Source organism: Asterias rubens, chromosome 10, assembly GCF_902459465.1.
Source record: "Asterias rubens chromosome 10, eAstRub1.3, whole genome shotgun sequence".
NCBI lineage: Eukaryota > Metazoa > Echinodermata > Asteroidea > Forcipulatida > Asteriidae > Asterias > Asterias rubens.
Genome location: NC_047071.1, coordinates 3,429,791 through 3,457,365, shown reverse-complemented (window position 1 = coordinate 3,457,365; position 27,575 = coordinate 3,429,791). Strand labels below are relative to the sequence as shown.

At 35.8% G+C, this 27,575-nt stretch overlaps 1 protein-coding gene across 1 annotated transcript in view; it reads right to left on the bottom strand.

The window, feature by feature from the left end:
* The window catches only part of LOC117295886 (sodium/potassium/calcium exchanger 2-like), a 45,450-nt gene extending 18,102 nt beyond the window's left edge, over nt 1-27,348 (bottom strand). The window contains exons 1-3 of the mRNA XM_033778673.1: nt 27,295-27,348; nt 17,068-18,248; nt 4,059-4,179 (exon numbers count right to left, since the gene is read on the bottom strand). Of these exons, the coding sequence (XP_033634564.1) occupies nt 4,059-4,179; nt 17,068-17,889 (943 nt within the window). The 5' untranslated portion in view covers nt 17,890-18,248; nt 27,295-27,348. The remainder of the gene's footprint in view (nt 1-4,058; nt 4,180-17,067; nt 18,249-27,294) is intronic.
* Between the last annotated feature and the right edge of the window lie 227 nt (nt 27,349-27,575).

The window sequence follows — 27,575 nt, the reverse complement described above, 5'->3', positions numbered from 1 at the left end:
ACATGTATTATGATTGAACAATAGACTGTTCAAAATTGAAAACTAATGATGGAATAATAATAACAATAATAATAATAATAATAATAATAATAATAATAATAATAATAATAATAATAATAATAATACTTGTAATGCGCACATATCCACCCTGCTGGATGTTCAAAATGCCTTAGTTTCTTGTTTATTTATAGAACCAGTCAGCTCTTAGCCAGTGTTGAGTAGAAAGACTAAAAAAATTATAGTAAAATATCTTTAAAATGTGTTGTTAGCGTGCCATACGTTTATGAGTAAAAGCTTCTCACAAAGGTTATATTTTTGTTGACAAGGCAATGCAACAAGTTTTCTATACTATGTAGTTTGAGCCATACTGTACTATGTACTACAGTGTATGCCAAATCTTTGTATAATTATGAAGAATTTTAGTTGACCTTTCCATGCCCAAAATATTCATAATTTATGAATCTATGAAAATCTTTCTTACAATGAAGTGATACATGCTTGTAATGTATGCAAGTTTTCTTTTGGTACAAACAATAGAGCCACAGACTGATGAAATTCATTCAACGAATGTTCTTCAACAACGACGAAGACCTTTTAAGAAAATGAACAGACGCTTCAATTCAAGTCATATTAAGCGTATTACTCAAGTAATTCAAGTTATTATACGTTTTGCTCGGTGATTTTTTTTTAAATCTCATCAATAAGCGCATATGTGAAGCCAATAATGCTCAATTGTTTCTGCATGCTTCCTCTTATCAAATCTAAACTGCCCACAGCAAGTAAATTGGCTAGACACTTTAATTTCACCTGAAACTACAGGATTGGAATAAAGAGAAGTATAAGTCAGGAATGATGACAACCTTGCCAGCTTGCCAGCTGGATATTTTGTCTTCTTCGTTTTTGTTTGTTAATATTATGTTTAGCCTTCGAGAAAGACTCTTCTAGAGTCAAAACGTCAGGTTATTTACTGATACCATCAGTCCATTCGGTTGGTAAGTTGTTTGCAACAGCTAATTTTATTTTCTCGTCTATTATGTTTAAATATGTAATTTTAAATAAAAATTGAATTTTGATTTTCAGTGATTTCTTTTGACACACAGAGCCACCTACTCACAGTTTTCAAAACTTTTAAGCATTGACTATCCTTTAAAGCCATTGGACCCTTTTGGTAAACAGTATTGTCCAAGGCCCACACTTCGTGTATCACAACTTCTATATCAAATAACAAACCTGTGAAAATTTGGGCTTAATCGGTCGTCGGAGTCGGGAGAAAATAACGGGAAAACCCACCCTTGTATCGGCGCATTTTGGCCGTGTCATGACATGTGTTTAAAATAAATCCGTAATTCTCGTTAACGAGAATTGATATTGTTTTACTGTTTTCTCAAAAAGTAAAGCATTTCATGGAATAATATTTCAAGAGAAGTATTTCACCACTACCTTCTGTAAACCCTGTAAGTTATTTGTAAATCTGTGAACTTTTTTTTTTTTTTCTGTACCGAAAGGGTCCAATGGCTTTAAAGCCAGTGAAGGGCTATGTAACAATAGTGGAACTCATGCAGGCACCATATGGGGATTGATGGAATATCTCAAAAAACTTGATTTTGTTGTCAAAAAAAACGCTATAAATCAAGACAACATCAAACACTCAGATTCTTGCAGTTAAATCTTGATCTTCTACATGTACTCATTTGGCATAATGTTTGCCTTATTTCATCAATGATGATACATTATACATGTAGGTAATACATGGACATGCATGGTTGATGTAGTAACATCGACCTGTATGTAGACACTTGATTGAAAACAAGTTAATAACTCTAAAAGCTTTGCCAATTGAAGCATAATTAAAGTTAATGAATAGTGATATCCTACATTAATCCACCCAAAATGTCATTAAAAAATCATGTCTTTGTAATATATATTTACCCATTAGCAGACTCATAAATTAACATTAAATCGTCTCTAAGTACTAGCAAACCTAAAACACCCTCACACTTTATACCTAGCTAGCGCCTATTAAACCTGTTTATATGGGTTGTGTTGTGTTGTAAATTAACCTTCAACGAAGATTCTGCTAAGGTCAAAACGTCAGGCCTTTAACTATTTTTTTCGCATTAAAAACTGAACTACATTAAAGTTAGTCTGCAACGTAATTTGGAACCACAATTGAGGACATCCATGTAATTGCTAGGACGCACATATGCTCTAAGCATATGCTAGCTGGCTAGTGACCCTAGGCAATTAATACACAACGACAGGACATACGCGCCAAGTAATACTCTAGCATCTTAATTAACTTTACTTCCTTCCTTATCATTCAAAGCAAAGCGTAGAGAATAATATTATATGTACGCCACTTCAAGGATGACTTTTAAGCTTGGAAGGAAACACAAAGAAAAGAAATCAGGTCACTTCACAGGAAAACTCAATTAATAATAGAATTTGTAGGTAGTTTGAACATCTATACTCCATGCAAGGCTTGTAGATTTCTACAAATTTAGGTCAACTTTCACTCACTTCTGTTTGTCGTATAAATATATATGTTTTTAAGAGACTCTTAGGTATACAACCATGAAACCCAATTTTCTTTTTGGGTCTTTTGACAAAGGCACTTAATACATGTGTACATTATATTTTCAGAAATAACTCATGACACACACATCAATTGCCATGGTGCCCTGTGTTTTTGCTGTGAAACCCTTTTGCAAAGTTCCAATACAAACATTTTCATCATACAAGTGCCCCTTACCAGAGGACAATTGCTGTACCTCTTCACGAGTGAAGTTCAAGGCCTGCTAACAATAACATGTACAGCTAGCTGTAAATGAACCAACAAATGTCAAAAAAACTGTTTCCATTTAAATAGACACAACAACCTATGTCAGTTTAAATCCTGAAAAACAAAATTGACAAATCTTGATGTAAATACCTGCCCTAAATCAGGACTGAATATCTGGAGAGTGATTTGAAGGGGCTAATTTCACGGCACTCCTAAAACACTACAGCCATTAAAGCACCCTGTAAAGCACATTTCTCAGGGCCAATTCAAGTGCAAAATACCATAGTAAGCCAGTGTCAAACGTTTTTGTATAAAGTAGACCCTGAATTTGTACATGGATAGTATGCCATGTACATAATCCCTAGACCTGAGGCGCAAGAAAACATTGCCGAGTGTCTCATCAGATGTTGTCTCTGGTCAGACTACTTGATATTCTAGAACTGTAATATTCCTGAGTCTAGGGACAAGATTGATTGATCACTGTCCTATATCTTCCAATTCTTTGCTTTGGTCTAGTTGGGTTTATGATCTATACACAGCAGACATCAAACAAGGACTGCATGAATCACACTTGTCTAGGTATGAAGTTTAACAACAGACCCGCACAAATGAATTAGCTCTTCCAGGTCTCAGCAAGTTTTACCCTCCGTTTCATTATTTCAATTCTTTCTATGGATAGGTTATATAAATGCTTTGTTAATAGCCAGGAACAATATAGAAACCTCATTTGATACTTGTACATCTGCTTGTACATTTACTAAAACATCTGCCAAATTAGAAGTCATTGACTAAGATTAAAGGCAGTGGACACTATTGGTAATTACTCAAAATAATTATCAGCATAAAATCTCACTTGGTAATGAGTAATGGGGAGAGGTTGATAGTATAAAACTGTGTGAGATACGGCTCCCTCTCAAGTGACGTAGTTTTCGAGAAAGAAGTCATTTTCCACGAATTTGATTTCGAGACCTCAAGTTTAGAATTTGAGGTTTCAAAATCAAGCATCTGAAAGCACACAACTTCGTGTGACAAGGGTGTTTTTTTTCTTTCACAGTTATCTCGCAACTCCGACGACCAATCGAGCTCAAATTTTCACAGGTTTGTTGTTTTATGCATATGTTGAGATACACCAACTGCGAAGACTGGTCTTTGACAATTACCAATAGTGTCCACTGTCTTTAAAGGGAAACATCTGTCATACACATCGTAATATCCGTCATAAAGTCAACTCAATTTATGAAATCATCATGATGTCTCCATCTTAGGATATACCTACTTTCACTTAGTGGATCAATGGTGTGAAGCATTAGTTGAAGCGCACCGTGTCGGAACATATTGGTGTTGCGAAAGTGTGGTACACTGTGACGTCGGTTTCTGGGTACGACAATCTCTTTAGCCTGTCAAAAGTCACAAGAAAATAGGAAGAGATTATACAAACTAAATTCCATTAGGTTCTAGAAGAGTCAGACTGTAATTAATTATGGATCCCACATTAGTTAAATTGTAACCAACGCGTTACAATTAAGGCCATCATTGAGTTCCTAGAAGTCTCATTATACTGTAGACTAACGACTTTAATTAATACGTTATGACGTAAATGTAAATGGTTTATTTAGAAAGTGGCAAGTGTGCATACATGTATATTGATAACATACAATGTACACTGTACCACCAAGCGCACTAGAGATCAAGCTTTTGTACAGTAAAGTAACTAATGTCTGAACAGATTTTTTTGCCTAAATTGAAACAAACATTTTGAAATGTGCATATAAATTGTAAAAAACTGTATACACAATTTTGTATACTTGAAATCTTGCAAAGATGTTTCCATCTTTCAAAATATTACCCGTTATCCCCCTTTGATTCTCATAACAGTTCATTTCTTTTACTAAATCACTTATAAACTCACAGCTAATTGCTAGATGGTTTTAAAAAAATATAAAAACCTACGATAAATTTATACAGAGTCAATATTTGTTCACGAGACCTATTTCCAGTCGAAGGCAGTGCCTTAAGAAACTGCGCCGAAGATCAGCAGGCGCTATTTGTACAATTACCAGAGCAACTGATTGGTTTACATAGCGAGTATGAGATTGGAATCCTATGGTAATGGCCATGCTATTGGGAAAAGGTATCAGCTGAGTCAAGTTACAGGTGCATATAGTGCTCACATTGCAGCTTGGTCTAGTCTCCGCTCAAGGCAAACTATTCATTGATCAAACAGCTCTAAAAGCCGTAGAAATGGGTTCTAATGGATGCAAATAATTACACTTAATTGGGCACCACAAACCAAATGTGCAAAGTAGTTTTTTTGAACCGTTTAAGATTACATCACAATATTAATGCTACAATGTAAATGGAAGTGTGATAGTTATTAGTAATAGGAGACTTTCCAACGCTAGGTGGCAGCAGACATACCGGGTAAATTTCCATTGTTTACGTAGTTCTGAACATGCGCATAATTCTGAGAACAATGGATTTACCGGGTAAGTCTGCTGCCCTCTATCGTCCCAGAAAGTCTCCCATTGATAGCACCATTTTAGGTGTGTTAATTACAGAGTGAATGTATACACGTACATTGTATGATTGTACATACATCTCTGAAACAGGTGGATATTGTTGCACCTGTAATATTCCAATTAACTTAGGCCTCGTTGTTTGTCTAACAATGGAACTTATTAACATTTTTTATAGCTCCATGGTATGACTTAATTACCACAATGTGTAGTGTGGGAAACATTTGTGAGAAAGACGTTACCCGCTTAAATTTAGGATTCTGCAATCCCACATTTGAGTCTTTGAATCATTATATTAATCAACAAACTGCACTACACTGTATTTTCACATGTAGGTTTCAATATTTACTCAGAATTAACTGAAATTGTGGCACGTTGGTGTACAGTACAGTCTCTGTAAAGATCAACAATTCATTGAAGAAGAAAAGCAGCTATAGCGACAGTCAATGATTTACAGACATCTATTTCCACATGGAAAATTCATATTATGTATCTGCAGGCCTGATACTTCACGGAGGCAACGAAGGCGATTGCCTCCGTGTCCCCCGGTCATTGCCTTGGTGCCCCGCGAAATGCTACAGTACAAATTTGCAATTTCATCATAGGGTGCCCTTTACCAAGAAGAAAATGCCTTGGTGCCCTTGCCCTTCCAAAAACGAAGCATACAGCCCTGTATCTGTTTGTAGAAAAAGAAACAATGTTCATCCTTGATCTACAATTTAGTTTTGACTAACTCAATTAAACCTCAACTGTAGGTCAAATAATTACATAAATGTACCATCACCGTGGTAACAGAGACACAACAAGGTTCCCAAAACTCTTATTTCATACTGGAGCAAATATAAAACCTTTAAAAATGTAATATTTCAAAAATCAGGTCAAACTGTATCAGGTAGATCAATTGAAGATGATCATGGCTAGGTTTGGATAAATGAAAAAATTGAGCGATGGAAATATTGATGAATGTTCTCATTTCTTAAACTGCATTTAATTTCCTTGTCAAAGGGAGACTCATTGGATGTACTGGATGCCTTCATTTTGGGTGGGTAGTTAGTAAGATCTTGATGTCATTGTGACATCATTAATCAAGTAAAGCTAATCAATAATATTATAATGTCACATTGATCCATTAACCTACATAAAGTAAGTTAAGTTTCTCCAAAATTATAAAGTAAATGATGCTCTGCTAAATATTCATAATTCAAAAGCAGACTTTGACTTGAAAACCACAATTTATCAAAATGATCAATTTTGTCTACACATATAAACCTCAACAGCATGTCACGCACACAATTTAATAAGTTGATTATTTCATTTAAGGATATGATGGCTTTACAGTACGTGTACTCATACCATGTTAATAATTTACTTTGAATGGAAATTGACGTTGATTTGTTACAAAATGACGACATTCAAAAGTCACGACTTCATGCAACAATAAAAATGTTTGTATAATCTCAACAATAAAAATGTACTTCTTTCACAGTTTTAATGTACAGTGAGTTTTAAAGTACAGTGTGCGTACATTCAACTATACTTTCATTGAAAGACAAAGTGCATTATTTAACGCATGCCATTCAACTGAATAATTTATTATCTGAACGAAATTGAATGGATTAATAATTCTGTATTAAATGGATTTTATGTGAGTGGCAAGTTTATGACAATATTTTTTACTTCATTTTGTGTATAATATTCCCCTTTTAAGACAACAGAATACAATTAAGGTGTTTACATTTAGTTAAATGACTTAGGAAACTTCTACGCATGAAACAGTTTTTTGGTGTAATAAGCATTTAATAGAGAATTTTCAAACTGTAGGTTTTACTACATTTTTGAGTAAAATACACCAAAATGAGCAGTCTCCAATACAATCACAAACATTGAACGTTCAATGACTTAGGAAACTGCTATGCATGAAACAGGTTTTTGGTGTAATGAGCATTTAATAGAGAATTTTCAAACTGTAGGTTTTACTACATTTTTAAATAAAATACCCCAAAATGAGCAGTCTCCAATACAATCACAAAAATTGAACGTTCAATGACTTAGGAAACTTCAACGCATGAAACAGGTTTTTGGTGTAATGAGCATTTAATAGAGAATTTTCAAACTGTAGGTTTTACTACGTTTTTGAATAAATACCCCAAAAATGAGCAGTCTCCAATACAATCACAAACATTGAACGTTCATAGGTGCACAGTTAGTCAAATATTCACCAGTTTACAATCTTAGAATTTTGACAGCTACAACGAGACGATCGACAACCATGACATCTACATCACATTAGTGCACAAGGAACATTAATCCTAACGATATCAAACTTATTGGGATTAGAGTAAAATAAATGAATATTTTACATGTTTTTCACATCATGAAAAGACTACTTGGCAGGCATTTGAGGTGAAGAACCTTTTAGTCTACTCCGAACTAAAGCTGCAGACGTTTCCAACTCACAAGCAAATTGAGCTGAGTCAATCCACTTCAAGGTTTAGTAGCCTTTTAAATTTACTGAGAGTAGGTAGTGACAAATATCTGATTTATTGGGAGAGAAAAACTTTAAAGGGGTAAAACCTAGATTAGATACTGAACACTGCACACACAAACACCGATAATGTATTGATTTTAAGTTATTTATTATTACTCTTGTCCCTTAACACAGAGGACCAAAGATTGTAGAAAAAGCTTATAAATATAAATGGAAAGTCTTCAAAATCATGTTTTCTACATGCTGCATGATGTGATTAACATTGGTAGTAGGCCTAGGCTATAGGGTTGATATGCTGACTGGCGTAGTACTACTTATACGTGTATATCTCAGCATCTGTATTGGGAGTGTCATCCTCATCCAAATAAAACAGTCAATTAAGTCAAAAAATAATTAAATTCAATGAGATGACACTAAATTTGTAGATCTTTGCAGCAATTTTGTTCTTTCTGTAATGTTCACATGTTAACATGAAAACTTACTAACAATAAGATTTTTCAATTTATGTGATCATAGGCATGAATCAAGAACTTTAAATATACCTATAAAAACAACTGTACATGTAGCTTGATGAATTTCAGATTCACCTCTGATTACTATTGGATCCAGTCTGTGTGTAGTGGGTCTAGTTTGTAATGAAATCATACGTCACATGTTACTAATAAGATTATGGCAGGCAATCAACAAGCAACGTCAGGCAAGAAAATTGTCACATAATAAATGTGTATGTTCTGTAACTCTTACTGTTACTTTTATAATCAATCATGCTTCAATTCTGTGTTTTAATTGGCTATAATTAAGTTGTCTTATCTTGAAACTATTTATGATAAGATGAGATGTTGGGTGAGACTCTGATGACATTAAAGATGGTGTTGTGGTCAGTACAGTCTGACTGAAAGTGGATCAGCTGATCCTAGCCAGACAGAAACAGCTGATGCCGGATGATACTTGTAGATGGAATGGGGTCTGATGCACCGTGATTGAGCATGCGTTTGTGATTTATAAGAAGGGGAAAACTGAGCAACAATTGATCTTAATTTGGTATTAGCTCCATGCACATTTCTTCTACTGATCATACATGTAACATCTGTATGTTTTATATATTTTTTATTTTGTGGAACATTTAGAATGAAGTGGATTTACAGTCTAGTTCTAATGTTTACCAAACTTGTTTGTGGCCTTCAAGTTTTTCTATATAGACTCTGAAATAATGACTAAAAGTTTTGCTTAATGGCCCAGCCTCACACTCACAAGCTTCCATGCCTGATGCTTTCAAGGGCACCAAATTGTAACATTTCAAAGGGCACCAAAGCAATGACAAGGGGCAGCGGAGGCAATTGTATCAGTTGCCTCCATGAAGTATCAGGCCCGGTTACTCTTCTCTACTCATCATTGTGATCTCTATACGTTTGTATTCACTGATGGACATTATGGTGTAATGTACAATGATTGTGTACACACAGTGTTGTTTGATTACTTAGTTGTGAATCCCTGTGGATTCTTCTTTATTTCCCTTTGTGTCTTTCCTCCTTCAGTAAGTAAGATCTTCTTTATTTCCCTTTGTGTCTTTCCTCCTTCAGTAAGTAAGATGATACAAGGTTCATAGTATAAGTAATATCAACCAATGTCCAATCCTGCTAGGGAGACCTCACTGCATCATGCTCACATCCCCCCCTATCAATTTCATATGTCTCCTGTACACAAGGAGATTGTATTACCACTAAATGCAACTTCAGAACATGCACAGTCTACAGGTACAAATGCCCCCAATTCTTAACATAAAACTGTTGACTTCGAAGAAGTTGGACCCATTTCCTATATAGGCAGGTTTGATTAAGAGGAGCAGTAATTGCTTTAGTTGATACCACGCTTTTCTTGTATGTGGTTCGTTTCTGCTCTCTTATTGTTATACATTTTCAAAGGTCAATCCATATGAAGTGAAAGTGATCACACCTCATAAAGCCCAATGGTTCTGCATGTACGCAATGTACAGTGCACGTACTTCATATTACTACAGTATAAATTAATTGCATTCGTTTTCAATTTGATTAACCCACAGCCAAACAAACAGCATCCTATTCATGTTAATTATACAAATATTTTTTGAGAGAATTAATTTCAAACCTGGTTCAATTTTTCAGAAAACAAAAACAAGATGTGCATTAAGGAGGAAATTAAGATGTAGAATTTATGGAGAGTGCGAGGAGATTGGTCTCTGTTGATGCGTGTCTTAAGGCTCTCTGTATGCATAATTCCTGACAGACGTAGGCTACATACGTATACTGTCTCTTGTGTATACAGTATGACCAGCTTATGTTTAAAAGTCGTAAGGCTATACATCTGAAACATTGGTAACAACATTTTCAGGGTTCTCCCAGAATCTACCCACGCACAAAATTGTCTTACTACCCAACCTTTGACCCAACATTTGAAAAATTGTCTAGCAACTCAACATTTGAGCCATGAACAAGATGAAATGCTATCATACATAGTATGAATGTAAAGTAAAAATTAAAGAATATCCTTATAAAAATAAAATTTGAAACCATTAAAGTTGAAACATCTTGAAAACATGTGTAAGCAGCCATCAATCTTGAGTTATTCAGAGCAACAGAGTTCAGTCTAAGTACACAACATATCAGATTTAACGTCTGAATTCTCACTCATTCTTTCAGATTGAGTCTACATCATCTCAAATCCCTGTGGGGATATAAAATGAATGATGGATGTTCCTAAATAACTTCCTAGTCTAATTAGCAAGCTCGTGCAGATGTGGATTGTGTATAAACCCTTCACTCACAAACAGTCTTGGCTTGAAATCCTATTGGCTTACCACTTGGCGTTTTATTTCAAAGTGGTTTATGGATGGGTTGATCAACAAAGCTAAATATTTCACAGCCTTTTGGTGAGAGGGTAATGCAGCATTATCAGTTAAAGGTACAGTAGAAAGTTTCATCCAGTGTGAATGCCCATCATCCCTTGGAACCTATGTTCATCATTTCTTCTCATGCATTGACGTTGTTGCAGGTTTTGAGATGCTAAACTTAACCATTTGGGCAAATTCATCTCAGATAAAAAAAACCCTGAATGTTATGCATCAATGAAGAATGAAAATATGCAACTTTCGTTTGCCATCATAGATACCAACCTATCAAGTAGTCGTCTATGGTTCTGTACTTGGAAATCATGTATAGATAAGAGCAGCTTTAAGCACTTAGCGGATAGATCAAGAGAAAGTAAAGCAGCTCTATTCAAAAGTCAAGAAAATAGTAACTTATGATAACCATTACTGCCATACTAAACCAATATGATGAGTTGTATGTTGTGTCTGGTGAACGTGATGCTAAAAGCAATGGATTAGTACTATACTGGCATGCGACATCATGTCCTTGCATACTGAGTACTTCAAATGATATGCCAAGGCGTGATCCTTCAACGTTTTAGGAGCACTATGTGCAAAGTCAGACGCCCTTCTTAATTTCACTGTCTATGACAGATGAATAAATTGACAGATGAATAAATTACAAGAGGGCTTCTAATCTCTACATGATTTCCATTTCATAGAAAAGTTCCTTAAACCCAAAGTTCAGACTTTGAGAAATTCTATGTAATTTTTCCAGAGCAAAATATAATCCATGGAACTGTCTGTTGGTTAAATTAATGTTTTAGGAGAACTGTGTTTGAGTCTTCCTTGAACACCTAAGAGCAAATAGAAAGAGAGTAATTTATGAGTAGTTCCAATAATTAAATGAAGAAAGAAGCTTCAGCGTTGAATTCCAAATGTCAGTTGGAGTGCTCAATGTTGAGAAGGTTGTATACTGCCACAAATCAATCTGTGACCTATTTGAGGCATGAATGTTTCGCACCCAATAATCACTTAGCCTCAAAACAACAAGACCAACCAGTGTTGACAGGGTCTTGAGAACAGTATGTTCAGAAGCTGTGTCCATAGTCCAAGGCAAATTTGACAGGAATGTAATCATCTATACATTACCCTTTTTTTGGGATATAATTAAGATTATTTGAATTGGATGAACTGAATCTAACAAGCAGGATGACGTCGTGTTAACAGGCTGTCTTTCATCTCATACTACTGCAGTACAAGTTTACATCAGTAACTATTTTTCCTAAATTACTTGTATTTTCTAGTTTTGCTTTGTTATCTTCTTCACAACCTCTTGTATTTAAAAAAAAAAACTGCTTCAGAAAGTGATCAAGTTAATCTAACGGTGATGGTTAGAGTTTCACTGTTGCCATGGTGACTTGTGTTGTGACATGTTTTGCTTTGCAACTAAGGTTGATCAGTTTATTACTCATCTTCGATCAACCTTATTGGAATATTACTGTAAAGGTTCTGAATCAGTGCACATGATTTGCTAACAACTTGTGAATACTTTTGCATAGTGTGAAGCTGATTTTGATACAGAATTTCCAGTTTATGTGTGGCAAAAAAATATTACCATGGGATGTCAAGAATGTTCACTTAATAGGCTTACTCACTGATCATTTGGTTTTAAAACCAGACCAAAGTGCAACATAAGTTCATCTTTAGGTGAGGTTATTTATTGCTAAATGAATCAGTATTGATTGAGGTAAACATAACTTTGGTGACATGATCAGTTCATCTGTTTTAATGAAAGTCAGTGTCATCGCAAACACATTCCTACTCCGTGGTTGGAGTAAGTTGGTGTAAAATGACATTTCCTCTGAACTGAAGCTTGCTGATTCAACATGTCCGCTAGCCATCCTGACAACCAGAATGATAACCAAGTTTCTAGTGAATAACCTTGAACTCGTGCATCTACAATCAATAAGATTCAATCCAATCCCTACACAGAATCTCTTGAAGGAAATCAATGCTTTTTCATTTGACAGCTAGTTTTGTAACATACATTTATATAAGTATATAAAATGTATTTACTAACCACAGTTCAGTGCAGGTACAGTAAATGTTTTAATTTTACAAAACTATTTGTCTAAGTATCTACTAAACACCAAACAGTGACAGTGTATCAACCTGTAGTGTGTATTATGCACAGTGAATGTACAGGGCTAAGAAATCTGTAACACTATATTTTTGTTTGACCTTTTAAGTTAATTAAGGGTAGCAAAAGCATGACAAATGTACCAGGCGCACGGGTCCATGAAGGATAGTTCAAGTTAACATCGTAATTCATATTTGAAGAAACGTTAAAATCTCATCTAATGGAACTGTCTGCTGACAGCTGAACTTATTTTAATAGCACTATGACAATGACCTTAACAGCTAATTAAGTGTAAATCATAGAAGCACTGTAGTATGGTGCTCACAGTTCACTTGACATCAATATATTGAGCTCTGTGGCTGCTGGGCCAACCTGATCTTACATACATCATGTAGACCTTTATGTATTTGTACATTGAATCTAAAGCCTTCATAACACCATGTACAATACAGAGACAGTGCAGTCTCCACTGTCTTTGTGTGCTGACTAGTGATTTTATGAAGAGGACAAGTAGAGCCAAATGATGCATGCACTTTATTGGTTAAAAGGGCTGTCAGGAATGATTACGGGAGATTAAAGGGCTTAATAAGATCTGGCTAAAGCAGCACTCCAGTGTATAAATGTACACTCAACATCAGTGCTGTTTATTAACAAAAGACAAAGAGACCTTCAGTGTCCTTTAATTGAGGAGAATAATATCAGAGGACATTATAGGTTTGTAACCTTCTGCAGATGTCAACTTAAATATAGGCAGATGAGTAATAACTCTGCAGACGAGTACAGTCCTTTATGCAGATATGGGTATGTTCAGACAGCGTACTAAGTTAGACCCGAACTGGTTTAACTTTTACGAGCAGCAGGGGGTGATCGTAAAAATAAAACCCCTTTGCGTTCAGACAGCACTGAGTTAAACCCGATCCGGTTTATCTTTGGTTTTAAGAGGTCAAAGAAAACGCGACCCCGGTATTCTAACAGTCTGTTTATTGTCCTGTTCATTGGTCACCGTGTGTTTACGTAATGATTACGGAGGTCAATGGGTCGCCTGTTGTGAGTTAAACCGGATGTGGTCATTTTTATTCTGTCCACACACAGTGTTAAAAGATAAACCCGAAGCGGTCTAAAGATAAACCCCCTCCCTGGACGGTTTATCTTTTGTGGATTGAACTCAATTCGGACTAACTTTAGATCCGTTCAGACACACTGAACGCACCCAAGAGTCCTAAATCTGCAGATGAGTTGGTAAATCTACAGATGGGTCTTTCATCTGCAGACGAGTCAGTACCCAGTTGCAAATGAGACCTTCATGCAGATTTAAGTCCTAAATCTGCAGATGAGTTGGTAAATCTAGAGATGGGTCTTTCATCTGCAGACGAGTCAGTACCCAGTTGCAAATGAGACCTTTATGCAGCTTTAAGTCCTAAATCTGCAGACGAGTTGGTAAATCTAGAGATGGGTCTTTCATCTGCAGACGAGTCAGTACCCAGTTGCAAATGAGACCTTTATGCAGATTTAAGTCCTAAAAAAGTAAAGCATTTCATGGAATAATATTTCAAGAGAAGTCTTTCACCATTACCTTCTCTAAACCCTGTAAATTATTTGTAAATCTGTGACCTTTTTTTTTTTTTTTTTTTTTCTGTACCAAAAGGATCCAATGGCTTTAAGAGACGAGACTTTACTTGTCAGCCTACACGTACATACATGTCACCTACAGAGGTAGGACTACAAGGCTTAATGTCAAGGGTGTACACAACTGATATCACAACAGAAATAGGGAAAAGATGGTCAATATATGCAGACTGTCTCACCACTGACCCAGCACCCTGGAAAACCCTAGCATAAGTTAGTCGCTTTGCCTTTCTAGCCTCAAGCCTTATCACAGTCTGACTGTTCATAATCAAACAGCAATATCGGCAACTTCTCCCGGCCAAGAGACCGACAGTCAACTTTCCTGGCGTCAGTAGACTGCTTGTATGTCAGGGCTGAATAGACTCGGGGTAAGAGAGAAGAAGCTGTGGTTACCAACATGTTTACCAACCTTCCGGAGATCGCCTGACAATCAGAACGACCAATTTGCCCAACAGGGTTTTCTCCTTGGATCTTTTATATGAAACATCCCCACGTTGTCATTTGAAGGGTATGAAAACAGCAGTTACAGGGTGACTTGCTTACCGGAGGGACTGACTTGCTTACCGGAGGGACTGATGTGTTTTATTCAATAGGGTAAATTGACTTTAAAAGACAACAACAAAATGATATATAAAAAATACATATTTTATGAACATGAATAATTCTATATAGGATTTTAGGCATTGCATGGTGAGGTATCAATGTATATTTGGTTTGCGGTAACACCATGTGTGTATCTACTTTCGATTATCTACTCCGCGACAGTAGAATAAAGCAAGACAGTTCCCTAAGAACAACTCTACCAGGCAAGTAGATACACACATGGTGTTACCGCAAACCAAATATACATGAATAATTTTGTTGCATGAATAAGCATCTTGCCACTGGTTCAAATACATACTTTGTCAACCAAGAACTATGTATGTATTTAGGTTGTTAGTACAATTTGTATGAGTTTTATAACTTGCTTGCATATTTTTTATGAGCTCCTGGTTAAATAAGTTTTTTTCTGTCACAAGTTTTCTCAAAATTAATGAATAGGCTTCAAGGAATTCTGAATTAGACTTTTAATGTATGATGAACATACATAAGAAGTGTACTCTCTAACTTATTGAGAGATGGACTACGGTTGTCAAAATTAAAAATTGAAAATTTTACTAAAAACTGTTGAAAACTAAGAAAATGTTTGTGTTTGAACACCAAGTCTTTACTAATCCCCAAAATGTTGTTTTTACAAATTATGACGGACCAGGGCCAAGATATTTTTTTCCCCATTGTTAAATGTTGTACAAAAAAAGTTTGTTCTTAAAAATATGGGACTGGAAATAACAAATTCTGGTACTATTACGGCTTTTGTCAGTCATTTACTGGAATTTCTTTTGGAAATCAGTGCTGTTTATTAACAAAAGACAAAGAGACCTTCAGTGTCCTTTAATTGAGGAGAATAATTTCAGAGGATATTATAGGTTTGTAACCTTCTGCAGATGTCAACTTAAATATAGGCAGATGAGTAATAACTCTGCAGACGAGTACAGTCCTTTATGCAGATATGGGTATGTTCAGACAGCGTACTAAGTTAGACCCGAACCGGTTTAACTTTTACGAGCAGCAGGGGGTGATTGTAAAAATAAAACCCCTTTGCGTTCAGACAGCACTGAGTTAAACCCGATCCGGTTTATCTTTGGTTTTAAGAGGTCAAAGAAAACGCGACCCCGTTATTCTAACATCCTGTTTATTGTCCTGTTCATTGGTCACCGTGTGTTTACGTAATGATTACGGAGGTCAATGGGTCGCCTGTTGTGAGTTAAACCGGATGTGGTCATTTTTATTCTGTCCACACAGTGTTAAAAGATAAACCCGAAGCGGTCTAAAGATAAACCCCCTCCCTGGACGGTTTATCTTTTGTGGATTGAACTCAATTCGGACTAACTTTAGATCCGTTCAGACACACTGAGTTGAACTCGATCGAGTTGAACCATGAGTTAAACCAAATTTAGTACCGTGTCTGAACGCACCCAAGAGTCCTAAATCTGCAGATGAGTTGGTAAATCTACAGATGGGTCTTTCATCTGCAGACGAGTCAGTACCCAGTTGCAAATGAGACCTTTATGCAGATTTAAGTCCTAAATCTGCAGATGAGTTTGGAAAATCTACAGATGGGTCTTTCATCTGCAGACGAGTCAGTACCCAGTTGCAAATGAGACCTTTATGCAGATTTAAGTCCTAAAAAAGTAAAGCATTTCATGGAATAATATTTCAAGAGAAGTCTTTCACCATTACCTTCTGTAAACCCTGTAAATTATTTGCCAGTCTTGACATTTCAACATTAGAAAATGTACTGACTAACATTTACCTGTTTTGGCGTTGTCCAATGTTTTCACAACTATTTGAATAGTGAGTGAGAACTCTAAACTTAGAAATAGATCTCCAAAAACACACATAGATCATGGAACTGATAAGCTGCTCGCGTTTCAGCCTATAATACATACATTGTACACATGTACCTGATAATATGTTTTAATTCCAACAAAACTTTGTACGTAGTAGTTCCAGTTTACAATATGTTTGTTTTGTAGAGAGGAAATGGTATGTAAAATCACATGAAACTAACTGAAATAAAATGAAGTAAAATGTTTTCTGATCTGAATGAGAAATCCTGAAGGTACTTACCGGTTCAGCAACACTGATGGTCTTGATTGTTCTGCTCAATCTCGATTTCACAAATTGTTCAATCCTCACATTAAATTTCATAAATAAAACGTAAAAAAAATACATGGCGAGCAACATCAGGGACTCATACCACTGTATTTTGGAGTCCATGAAGCATAAAAGTAGAATGATCAAACTGCAACTATAGAAGACTACATCTCGAAACAAAGGCCACCAAGTCAGCGAAAGAACTGTTTTGCTAAAAATTGCACACATTCCAATTACAAATAAAATGTTAAAGACTGCAGATCCAACGATAGTGCTGATACCGACATCGTTTCTTGCAAAGTGTACACCGATCAGACTTGTGAAAAGTTCTGGAGCACTCCCACCGGCAGCCATAAATGTTGCTCCTGCTACATCATCCGATATGTTTAATCTATCAATAATTACCCCTAATGTCGGTACAAAGAATTCATCACATACAATTGCCAAAGCAATAAACATGTAGATCAGTCCTAAGCAGTGAAGTATGACTGCACCTGATTTTAGCTGGGCCTCTGTAAATATATCATTTGGGTAAAGTCCTGGAGACGATGTTGGCATCTTAGGAGAGGGAGGAGGCCCAGTAACATTTTCCGTTTCATTTACAAACAAAAGATGTCGAGTTCTTCCATTTGTTTGATAGTGGAGAAGTTGTTGTTGTTGATCCGGCTGGAATATCTGGGAGTAGATTGTGATGATAAAACCTAATCCCAGGATACATCCAAGAATTGCAAGCCGTACTCCACTGTACCGCCGTTTAACAGCACGGCAAACACACCACATCAGCGGCAAGGCCATGCTTGCTCTCAATGCCCACCCCACTTGGAGATAAGAGAATTCAAGAAAACCAAGCTTTTTTCAGTTAATACATGAAGATTTTATATCTGCTTCTCATCATTCTGTCCATGAAGTCAAAAGTGCACTTAGAGACGCATAATGCTATCCTGATGGCACACACTGTATCCTCTAGAAATCCTTCTGCCAAGTCCAGCCAGTCCAATATAAATGCCCTACTGACTACGTCGACATCACAAGAGCCATCCTTTATGCCTCGCTGCAAACTGCTCTCTGTGGTTCGGCTGATACTTTATCTGCAACCAATCACTTTCATCACTTCATCGTCATCAAGACAATGGTGCCGCACTGAACTCACAGCTCTGTGTGTAGAAAGGGAGAGAGAAGGTGCATGAGATTTCAGAACATAAATACCAAGTGTGTGTAAATTGATGATGGGCCGTGCATGACACCCTACTGCCTTATGGCGTATAACAGCATTTGCATTTCTTTTTAATGCGATAGGGTTTTTCAGTTGTTTCAGCTATGTTCAGAAAAATTGTAATTATTATTTTGTTTAATTACTCAGTCCTTACTGTTTGCCGCGATAACATCAGCAACATAATTAGGGTAACATTTTAGGGGGGGGGGAGGCACTTCCGGCAAAGTTTCTGTTTGCCCTTTTCTTTAAAATGAACCCATGCCGAAATGCCTTCAAACACTTTATTATTATTTTTTATTTACCAATGTTTTAAGTGATGTTGAAGTAAAACAAATTATGAATAGTTAACAATAACTCGCTCATTAATTTGACTGGTGATAACAACAAGGGTTAAAACCAAAAATGTGTCTATTATAAGAAATAACCCAACAACATGCTTGAACTTTATGATTTGGTTACCATGTCCAGTTAATCAGGAAAATATTCCATGAAACACTTCAAGTCTTTATTGTGCAAGAAAAGCCTCCCTGACACTCACATCTAAGATTTGCCAAACTGAAAGCTTACACATAACCTAAATGTGCTCAAAATTGCCCAGAACAAAACAAACCATAATTGATGTTGTCTTATTATTATCATGTGACCATGGCGATAGGCGCGAGGCAATTTAAAAAGGCTGCTTGTAAGGAGTCCTTTATTAGAGACCACCAGAACAATGAGATCCATCCAACCAATAATGATTCATGTTACAATATGGAAGAGTGATCCTGCCCAGTATTATAATGATAGTAGCGGCCTCTGGCAGCAATATGATGTTATAACAGGTGGTTAATCAGGGGGAAGGGGAAAAGGAAAGAAATAGATCAATTCTAGAAACCCTCATGAATAAGCTTGGGCGATATCACGATATTATCGAATATCGCGATATTAATTTGGAAACGATTTCGATATCTGATCGATTTGGTTTTAATCGAAATATCGACATATCGCGAATAAAATAAATCGATATCGCCCAAGCTTACTCATGAACAATGAACCCGTGACGACCCTCCTCCTCCCTGCTTGACTCTGCTGAGCCTGTCAATCTCCCCAACACCTGCATTATAGATAACCAGACTCAATGCCTGCTCTCCTGCCCACACAGGGTAGTTAATATTCCCATAATCACAGCATCACCTCTTGATTTTTCAGCTAGTGATGTGATGGTTTTTATCCTTGCCAGCGGGCATGGATGACCAAAAAGGTCTCTCTAGGTAAGAAGACCATTGTATGACCTAGGGGGAAATAGACTGGCTAGTTTCTGCCTCAGACAGCAGACATGATAACGTGCCTTACAGATGGATTGCCAGTAGATTATTCAGAGATAATAAAATGCATCTCCATGAACAATGTACATACACAAATCACGAACATGTTGTAATAAATTAAAGGATTCAGGTACTTTTTCAAAATGTCCACAGATTTACATTAAACTTACAGGGTTTGAAGATAATGATAGTGGAAAGCTTCCCTTCGGATATTACTAACTAAGGTTGTGTAGTTTTTTAGAAATTAGTAAAACAAGTCACAAAATCATTTTGGTCTCATGAGACCAAAATGATTTTAGCATGTAAAATCCCCTTGACCAGTTATGATATTATACCAAAACCATAGCATAACTAGTTAACACGTTTTTACATGCTAAAACTGAGACGAAAATTACTACTTTTAATCATTTCTCAAAAACTACAGCACCTCAGTAAGTAAAATTTCAAGGGAAGCTTTCTACTATCATAATCTTCAAACTGTGTAAGTTTAATGTAAATATGTGGGCATTGTGTTTTTCATTAGGAAAAAGTAAATATATACCCTTTAAGTCAAAGGTTAGGCAATTTTGTTTATGTTCAAGGGTACCAAAGTTTTGTAAGTGTAGTGATATGCACAAATTTGATTGTGTAATTTATACATCAGGAAACATCAAGAAACTAAAAATATTTATAATTTATCAGCCAAGTGGACCTCCATGATGTAGCTCATTACCCCTCCAATGAAAAGGGTCTGTCCTTTTTTCAAGGTGTTTAAAAACAAGAATGTTCCACTATGCAATGAGAATTTGAATGCGTCATTGGGATGCTCTGAATTTAACCCTCAGGCATTCTGCAAGTGCTTTTTGTGGTTAATCATAAACAATGCCATCTCTTCCTATCCTTAAATAATCTGACGCTCGACCATACTTTGAAGACAAAAACAAGGCCTGTAGCTTCATTTAAACTTTTTGTGATGCGTGACAACCAAGAGTGCCTCCAAGCATCGCTTTTAGTAAATGGATCATCCAGAATATTGACACCACGTTGACATGTTAGTTGGCATCCTTATTTTAGCTTTTTGTTCGGATGGCAAGGTGTGTAAAGGCACTGGACACTGTAGGTAATAACTCAAAATAATTGTTAGCATAAAAACTTACAATAAATTTTGAGTTTTACCTTTTTTTCATTTCATGTCTAAATTATTGAATCTGCCAAACATTGCGAATCTTCCCGTTGCTAAGACTCTACTAACTACTTGTTTCTGGAGATCTAATCACATTGCAAACACTGATATGTGAAATATCGATAGTGATTAAACCATGGACTTACATGTAAACATGTTCCCCGTGAAAAAATGTGTTTTCATAACTACAATTGTTTGATTATAAGTAGGCTTACAAGTAGGGCTTACAAGTAGGGCTTACAAACCCTAACATGGATCAATATAAGTTCACTGTTAGCAACAGTAACTTACCAAACTTATTCTACATGTATCTCCACTTTTATAATATCATCAGCTCCGTTTGATCCTACACATGATCCATGCACAAATACACAAATACAACTAGACCCAAAACATATAAGAGATAGCTCTAGATAGATTCACGTTGTCCAAGCAACAAGTTTATAGTACAGTTGGAATCTTGTTTACTGGTTATCTAATATTGAGTTCACAACGTCAGTGAATACAACGCAAGTAATTCGGATTGTAGGATAGTGATTGGCATAACAATGTACTAATCAATGGCTTAGTCTACCATATTGGCCAGTAAGGCAAGCATATTGTCTGGTAAGACACGAATGCTGAATACACACAATCAATGTAAGACTTTAACAAGGAAAATAAACCTTACAGGTCTGGTAGAGGCATGATCACTACACAAATTAACAGATTGATAGGCCTATTTGGTACTACACAAGGCAAAAGGGGAAAACAGATGACTGTCCAATGAGCAGCTGAATAAAAACAATCACCTACATCACTCTCTGTATAAAGAATAAATAACATCGTAAGTTCTCAAGTTATTGGGGAGTGTAACAGAATTACTCGCCAATGATGAGTACTAAAAAATGATGAGAACTTGCAAATGATGAATACTTGCCAATAAGCAGTTAGGTCTACATTGCCAATGATTTAGCAGATTCCCAATCCTTCAAGATTGTTGAGCCATTGTGGACTGAGAAATGCAAGCCTGCGTTGCAATGTGAGCAGCAATGAAACCTTTTAATGCACACCTTTTACCATGACCATCTCATAAGATATTGAATTTGGAAATCTTCTGCAAGTATGATGGTTGTTGCTATGGCAACAGAATGTCTGACTTTACACTGCACAAAGCTCTAATATAGACGCTAGTGTTGTGTTTTACCTACCATTTACAATGTGTGTGGACGGAACTGCCAATGTAAAATAATTTTTAAGCTGTTGGCTTTGAAGCTGTCCAGAATTAGACTGTGTACAATTGGTCCTTTGTGGACTGGACCTGACGTCAGAAAAGTTAACCTAATGATGTACATGTATTCGTATTGCACAATGGAAATCTTGAGTTAAATAGTAATTCAACATTCTTTCTTCCCTCACCACTAATTAACAACTTAGACATCTAAGAATTTACCACTGGACCTTTAACACTTTATGTAGAAAGATTAGAAACCACAGTTTAAATGACAGAATTGAGCAAAACACTGAACATTTCAAATCTTTGAAATCAAGATGCCACTCATAGGGCGTACTGCAGACTGTACCGGATATGAAATGAATTCCAAACTGCAAATCATTGTTATAAAATGTACATACGTATGTAGACCAGTTAATTTTGTGTAAACAGTTGTTCACAGGGGACTAAAAAACTGTGCTTAATTTCCCAAGAGAATGTATCCTACTGAAAGGTAATTGAATTAATTAAGTCAGTGCATGTTTTCCAATGACGCATTGTAACTATTGCAATGTCGTCTTCCCTCATGAGGTACTTGCTCATTAATAATTGATATCATTCTTTGTTTTACTTTTGATCAGAAAGTTCAAGAGAAAAATGTCATTAAACATTTCATTCCTTCAAAGGAAATATTTTGACATTGATTGAGTAGAAAAAAGTTCTCTGTAACATCCAATTTAATTTCACATACTAATGTAATATTGAAAAACTGTCAATTAAAGTATAAGTGTTTGTCAGCATTTATGTTAAAAACATTGCACATAGTACTTGTCATGGATCCCTCTCAAACCTTGTTGCCATAGCAACACATTTAGTGTAGATCTTCACTTAACATCATTAGATCCAGTCAACATATCCTGAGTAGAGATTGGATACCCACTTATCAATACACAAACATAGGTCTCTCTCTATGCAACATGTCAACCTTTGGTCAATGAATTAAACAAATAGAATCCAAAATATGAAAAGAAAAAAAATTCCCAATGATTTCAAAAACTCTGACTCTCCAACTAATAATTACTCCCATTTGTCCCGTGCTACTCAAATATTTAGCAAGGAGCTACTTCTATTACCAGAACACTTGCCTAACTTATCAAATAGAAGTAACAAGATGGGTAAACATAGTGGAGTTGCTGAGGCAACATATTTATTTCAACAGTGAGTCCAATTAAAGAGAGCAAGTGGACTAAGTCGCATAACGATTGTGGAAGCATCCAAGAATGCAAGGCAATGACTTTTGATAGCTTTTGAAAAAGTGTTTTGGAAATTCATCAGGTTTTACAAGTTGAGATTTGAAGCACTGTTGATTTTTAGAACAGTTTTTAAACATTCAGCCGACAATGTTTCACAAGATAACCAGTTAAAGAGAACATAATAGAATCGAAATAAGGTTTCTCATGTTTGGTTTGACCTTAGCTTCTTCTTTTGTTTGATTTCGACCACTTTCCAAATGTGGTCCAAATAACCGAGTAACGAATTGACTGCTTGTTTGAAATTCTTAAATCTTATATGTTACTTGTTTTTTTTTTTAAATATCATGATGATTTAAAGGCAGTGGACACTATTGGTAATTACTCAAAATAATTATGAGCATAAAACCTTTCTTGGTGACTAGTAATAGGGAGAGGTTGATAGTATAAAACATTGTGAGAATCAGCTCTCTTTGAAGTGATGTAGTTTTTGAGAAAGAAGTAATTTTCCACGAATTTGATTTCAAGACCTCAAGTTTAGAATTTGAGGTCTCGAAATCAAGCATCTAAAAGCACACACCTTTGTGTGACCAGGGTGTTTTTTCTTTCATTAATATCCTGCAACTTCAACAACCAATTGAGCTAAAATTTTCACAGTTTTTTTTTTTATGCATATGTTGAGAAACACCAACTGTGAAGGCTAGTCTTTGACAATTACCAATAGTGTCCACTGCCTTTAAGTTCATACACTTACCCATACGGTACTAGTAAAAGATTTATACGGAATACATGCATGGTCCATTTCGTCATATTGGTTTAATATTAAGACGAAACCCCTTGGACCAAGCATGTACATCATTTTAATGTCTACTGAGGCACAGCGTGCTTAATTGTCGTTCTATCATTGTACGTACAGTATGGATCAAGAAATCACACAGAAATTCCTGCTGTACAAACAAACTCAACTATCACCTAGCAACCAGTATACATGGTCTGCTCAAGTACTCCCGCGTTTCTGTGTTGTACGATACAGTACAAAACAGAAACGCTATTGGTTGGTGATGCAAACTGAAGACTTAGTCACAAATATTAACACTAAAATAAGTCCACGACTAAAATACAGACTTCACTTGCAGACTAATGGATTTTGTTCTTGCATGCATAAAAATGAAGGCCTTCAACAAGTTTAATTTGGAAATGGATGTTGTGCTTATATGTATAGTCACTTTCTTTCTGAGAATCTCAGCAAATCATAAGAGTTTGTTATGGCATTAAATTTTGGCAAAGCTTTCAGAAAGATTCAGGCTTGTTTTCCCTTTTTTAAATTACAATCATCTAAATCTGCAATAAACTGTACTTTTAAAATACTGTTAAGCAGATTTCTTTTTCAGAATTTACAGTATTTTGTAAAAGAGTCTTTTAAATCTGATAGGCAGGAACAGTAAGAACAACCCAGACACATATTAAATTACAGGGTCGATTCGCGCCATTTCCGTGTCAACTTACATGAAAACTATAAGGGAAAAACCCAGAGCAGTTGCAATTAATGTGGACTTGGTGTAACATGACTCCAAAACATGATAAAAATACAGTCAGGATGTTCAATAGCATCTAGTATTGTTCTGTTATTGCAAAAACCTATTTATAAGTTTTCGTACACACGTTTTATCCTACATAATGTTGTAAATTTTAAAAAACCTTCTCGTTTACACTTAAGCAATAGGCAGGGGGGATAGGGATGGTACAGAAAACAATGGCTTTTGGAGGAGTTACTCTTTCATTGTATAAGTTCTCAAGAAATATCTGAAGAAATTTAGTAAGAGTGTACTTTATCAAGCATTACAACATAGCTGTAAAACACTTCAAGAATAAATTGTTGTTTTATATTCAAAGGAAGCAGTTATTCTACACTACACAATGCTTTTAAAAGAATGCCATCTGAGGACAACATGAGAATTTGGTTTGTAGGATACAACACTAAATCCAATTTAAGACCAAAACATGATCTTCTGCAAACATTGTTGCTGTATAGAAAGGCCTGAATGAAAAAACATATTCAGAATGAACTTAGTGCCTGGAGGTTAGTTTGTCAAATGTCATACTAGACATGTTGGTGATTTGAACACCGAGGTGAGCAACAATGTTTAGTTGAACTTCACGTAGGCAGAGATCGACCCATACATTTCAGAAATATGAGGCAGTTATGAGACAATACAACAACGGAAAAGGTTAATAATGTTGTCAATGTAGAAACCTTTTTCTAGCTTCACCAGTTCACCTGTTTTATGAGTTTATGTACGTGTATCAATTTACTATCAATTTCCCTGAATCTATTGGCCAAGCAAAGAAAAAGAAAAGAAAAAAACACACCAGCTGATCGAAGAGAACCTTTTCCCACCTTTTATTCAAGGAGAGAACCGACTTAGCTGGCTTTGTATTTTAATTTACATGTAGAAGTCTTTGATCTATAAAGTCTTTTTGGGGATACCAATTTTCACGGAAAAAAGAGGAGGGATTTAAAGCAGAAACAAACAACTTTTTTTATGAACAAATATTTGTTTGAAATTATTCCCTAAAAGAACACTTATTGGGTAAGTGTTGCCCTTTTTTACACCTAGCAAACATGGATACATTATTTAATATGGTCTTACTGGTTTAAATGTAATTCATTAAAGAGTAAAGTAAATTCTGCTGTATATTCATTGTGATTAATGATACACACATGTATACAAAAACTGGATTACACTGGAGTTACAGTATGAGATAAACTCAAGGGAGTTATGAAGGGAAGATGAAGGTCTAGGTTAGTCATGACGTAAACAACTCTACAATGAACAGCTAGCAGTATATTGTATAACATGCCATTGAATGCTTTCAATCTGCTTTTTCGATCCCCTGTTTTGATCCTGTTTACCACCAAAAGGGGCAAATTTCCACAGTGACAAAAACAACTGTTCTGAAACCAATATTCCGAGGTATCATCAAGCCTTTACAAACAAGTTGAGAGTCAAGTTTCCTGTTGATAGTGACACCAACAAGTTCATAAAAAGTTCAAATTTCAGTATAAATAAATTGGCCAATACAATATTGTATGCATATTCAATAAGTTAACGAAATAAAATCCTTGATCCCAAAATAAAAATCCTAAAAAAAGGTCAATCTTGTAGATCAAGTTTCAGTTTTCTTTCATGGAAGAATGATCATGTAATGCTGTATTCGTGTGGGAATTATGGTATGTGCCAATACTGCAAAAATCTTCAGGTTAAGGATATGACTAGTTGCGATAACGTAACCCTTCCCCGTCGGCAGGAGGTTACATTAATGCAACTAGGATATGACAATTTCTTTTAATTTGTTTAAAAATAAAGAAAATACTTGTTGACCATTTAAGATAAAGAAATACAACTTACAAGATGTAACTAATACAAAAGTAAAGAAAAAGTAAAGATTTCATGTAATAATTAGAAAATAACTTTTTTTAATTAACTATTCAAGTTGAAATTTTGCCAAAAAGGGGTAAAAATATCGTCCATAAACACTTGCCCTTTGAGACATTTTGTGTGGCCATATTTTAATACTGAGTGATAAAGTTGATCTTCTGCTTTGAAGTACCCTTGACCTTTGACCTACCGTAACACGGCAGGAAGAAAATACAGATTTCCTTCGTCCGTAGTTTTTAAATTCTCAATCTCTTATCTTACGTCACCAAGTAAAATCAAAACAAATATCTGAGATCTTGAATTTTGCTTGATATACTATAACGAAGGGACTGAGTTGGTTCTGAAACCATATTAGGCTCTCGCTGCGGGAAAACAGTAAGCCAAAAAGGACCCGACGATGCAACGACTTGAATCGCTGCATAGCACACGGGACGGACGGACCAACAACACATCAACACATCATCAAGACACTACATTACACACAGGATGAGCCGAGTCAACCACCAACCAGAACATCAAAGACTATCTCTGATCTATCTATTTATCTAACACTATCTACGTCAACTTTGAACTATTATTCTATTATTAATAGAGAAGCTAAACAGTACATTCAAACATAAGAAACAATTATTTTACCTTTTAAAGTGAACAAGAAGATTCATGAATCTATCTCAGCTTCGTCGATGTTCCTCCTACTGTTTAATCGCGCAGCAGAGCAATCGACTTCGTTTACATGCGTAGGCATGCTAACGTGATACAAGTCAACTGATCAACGTGTATTTGGGGCACATCACAACGCTATCTGCTTGTTGTGGAAGCAACTACACGTTTGTAAAAAAAATAAGTATAAACGCTCAGCAGCAGCATGGCAGCTTTTTTACCCGGGCCGGCCGGTGTCGCATGCAATGTCCTCTATG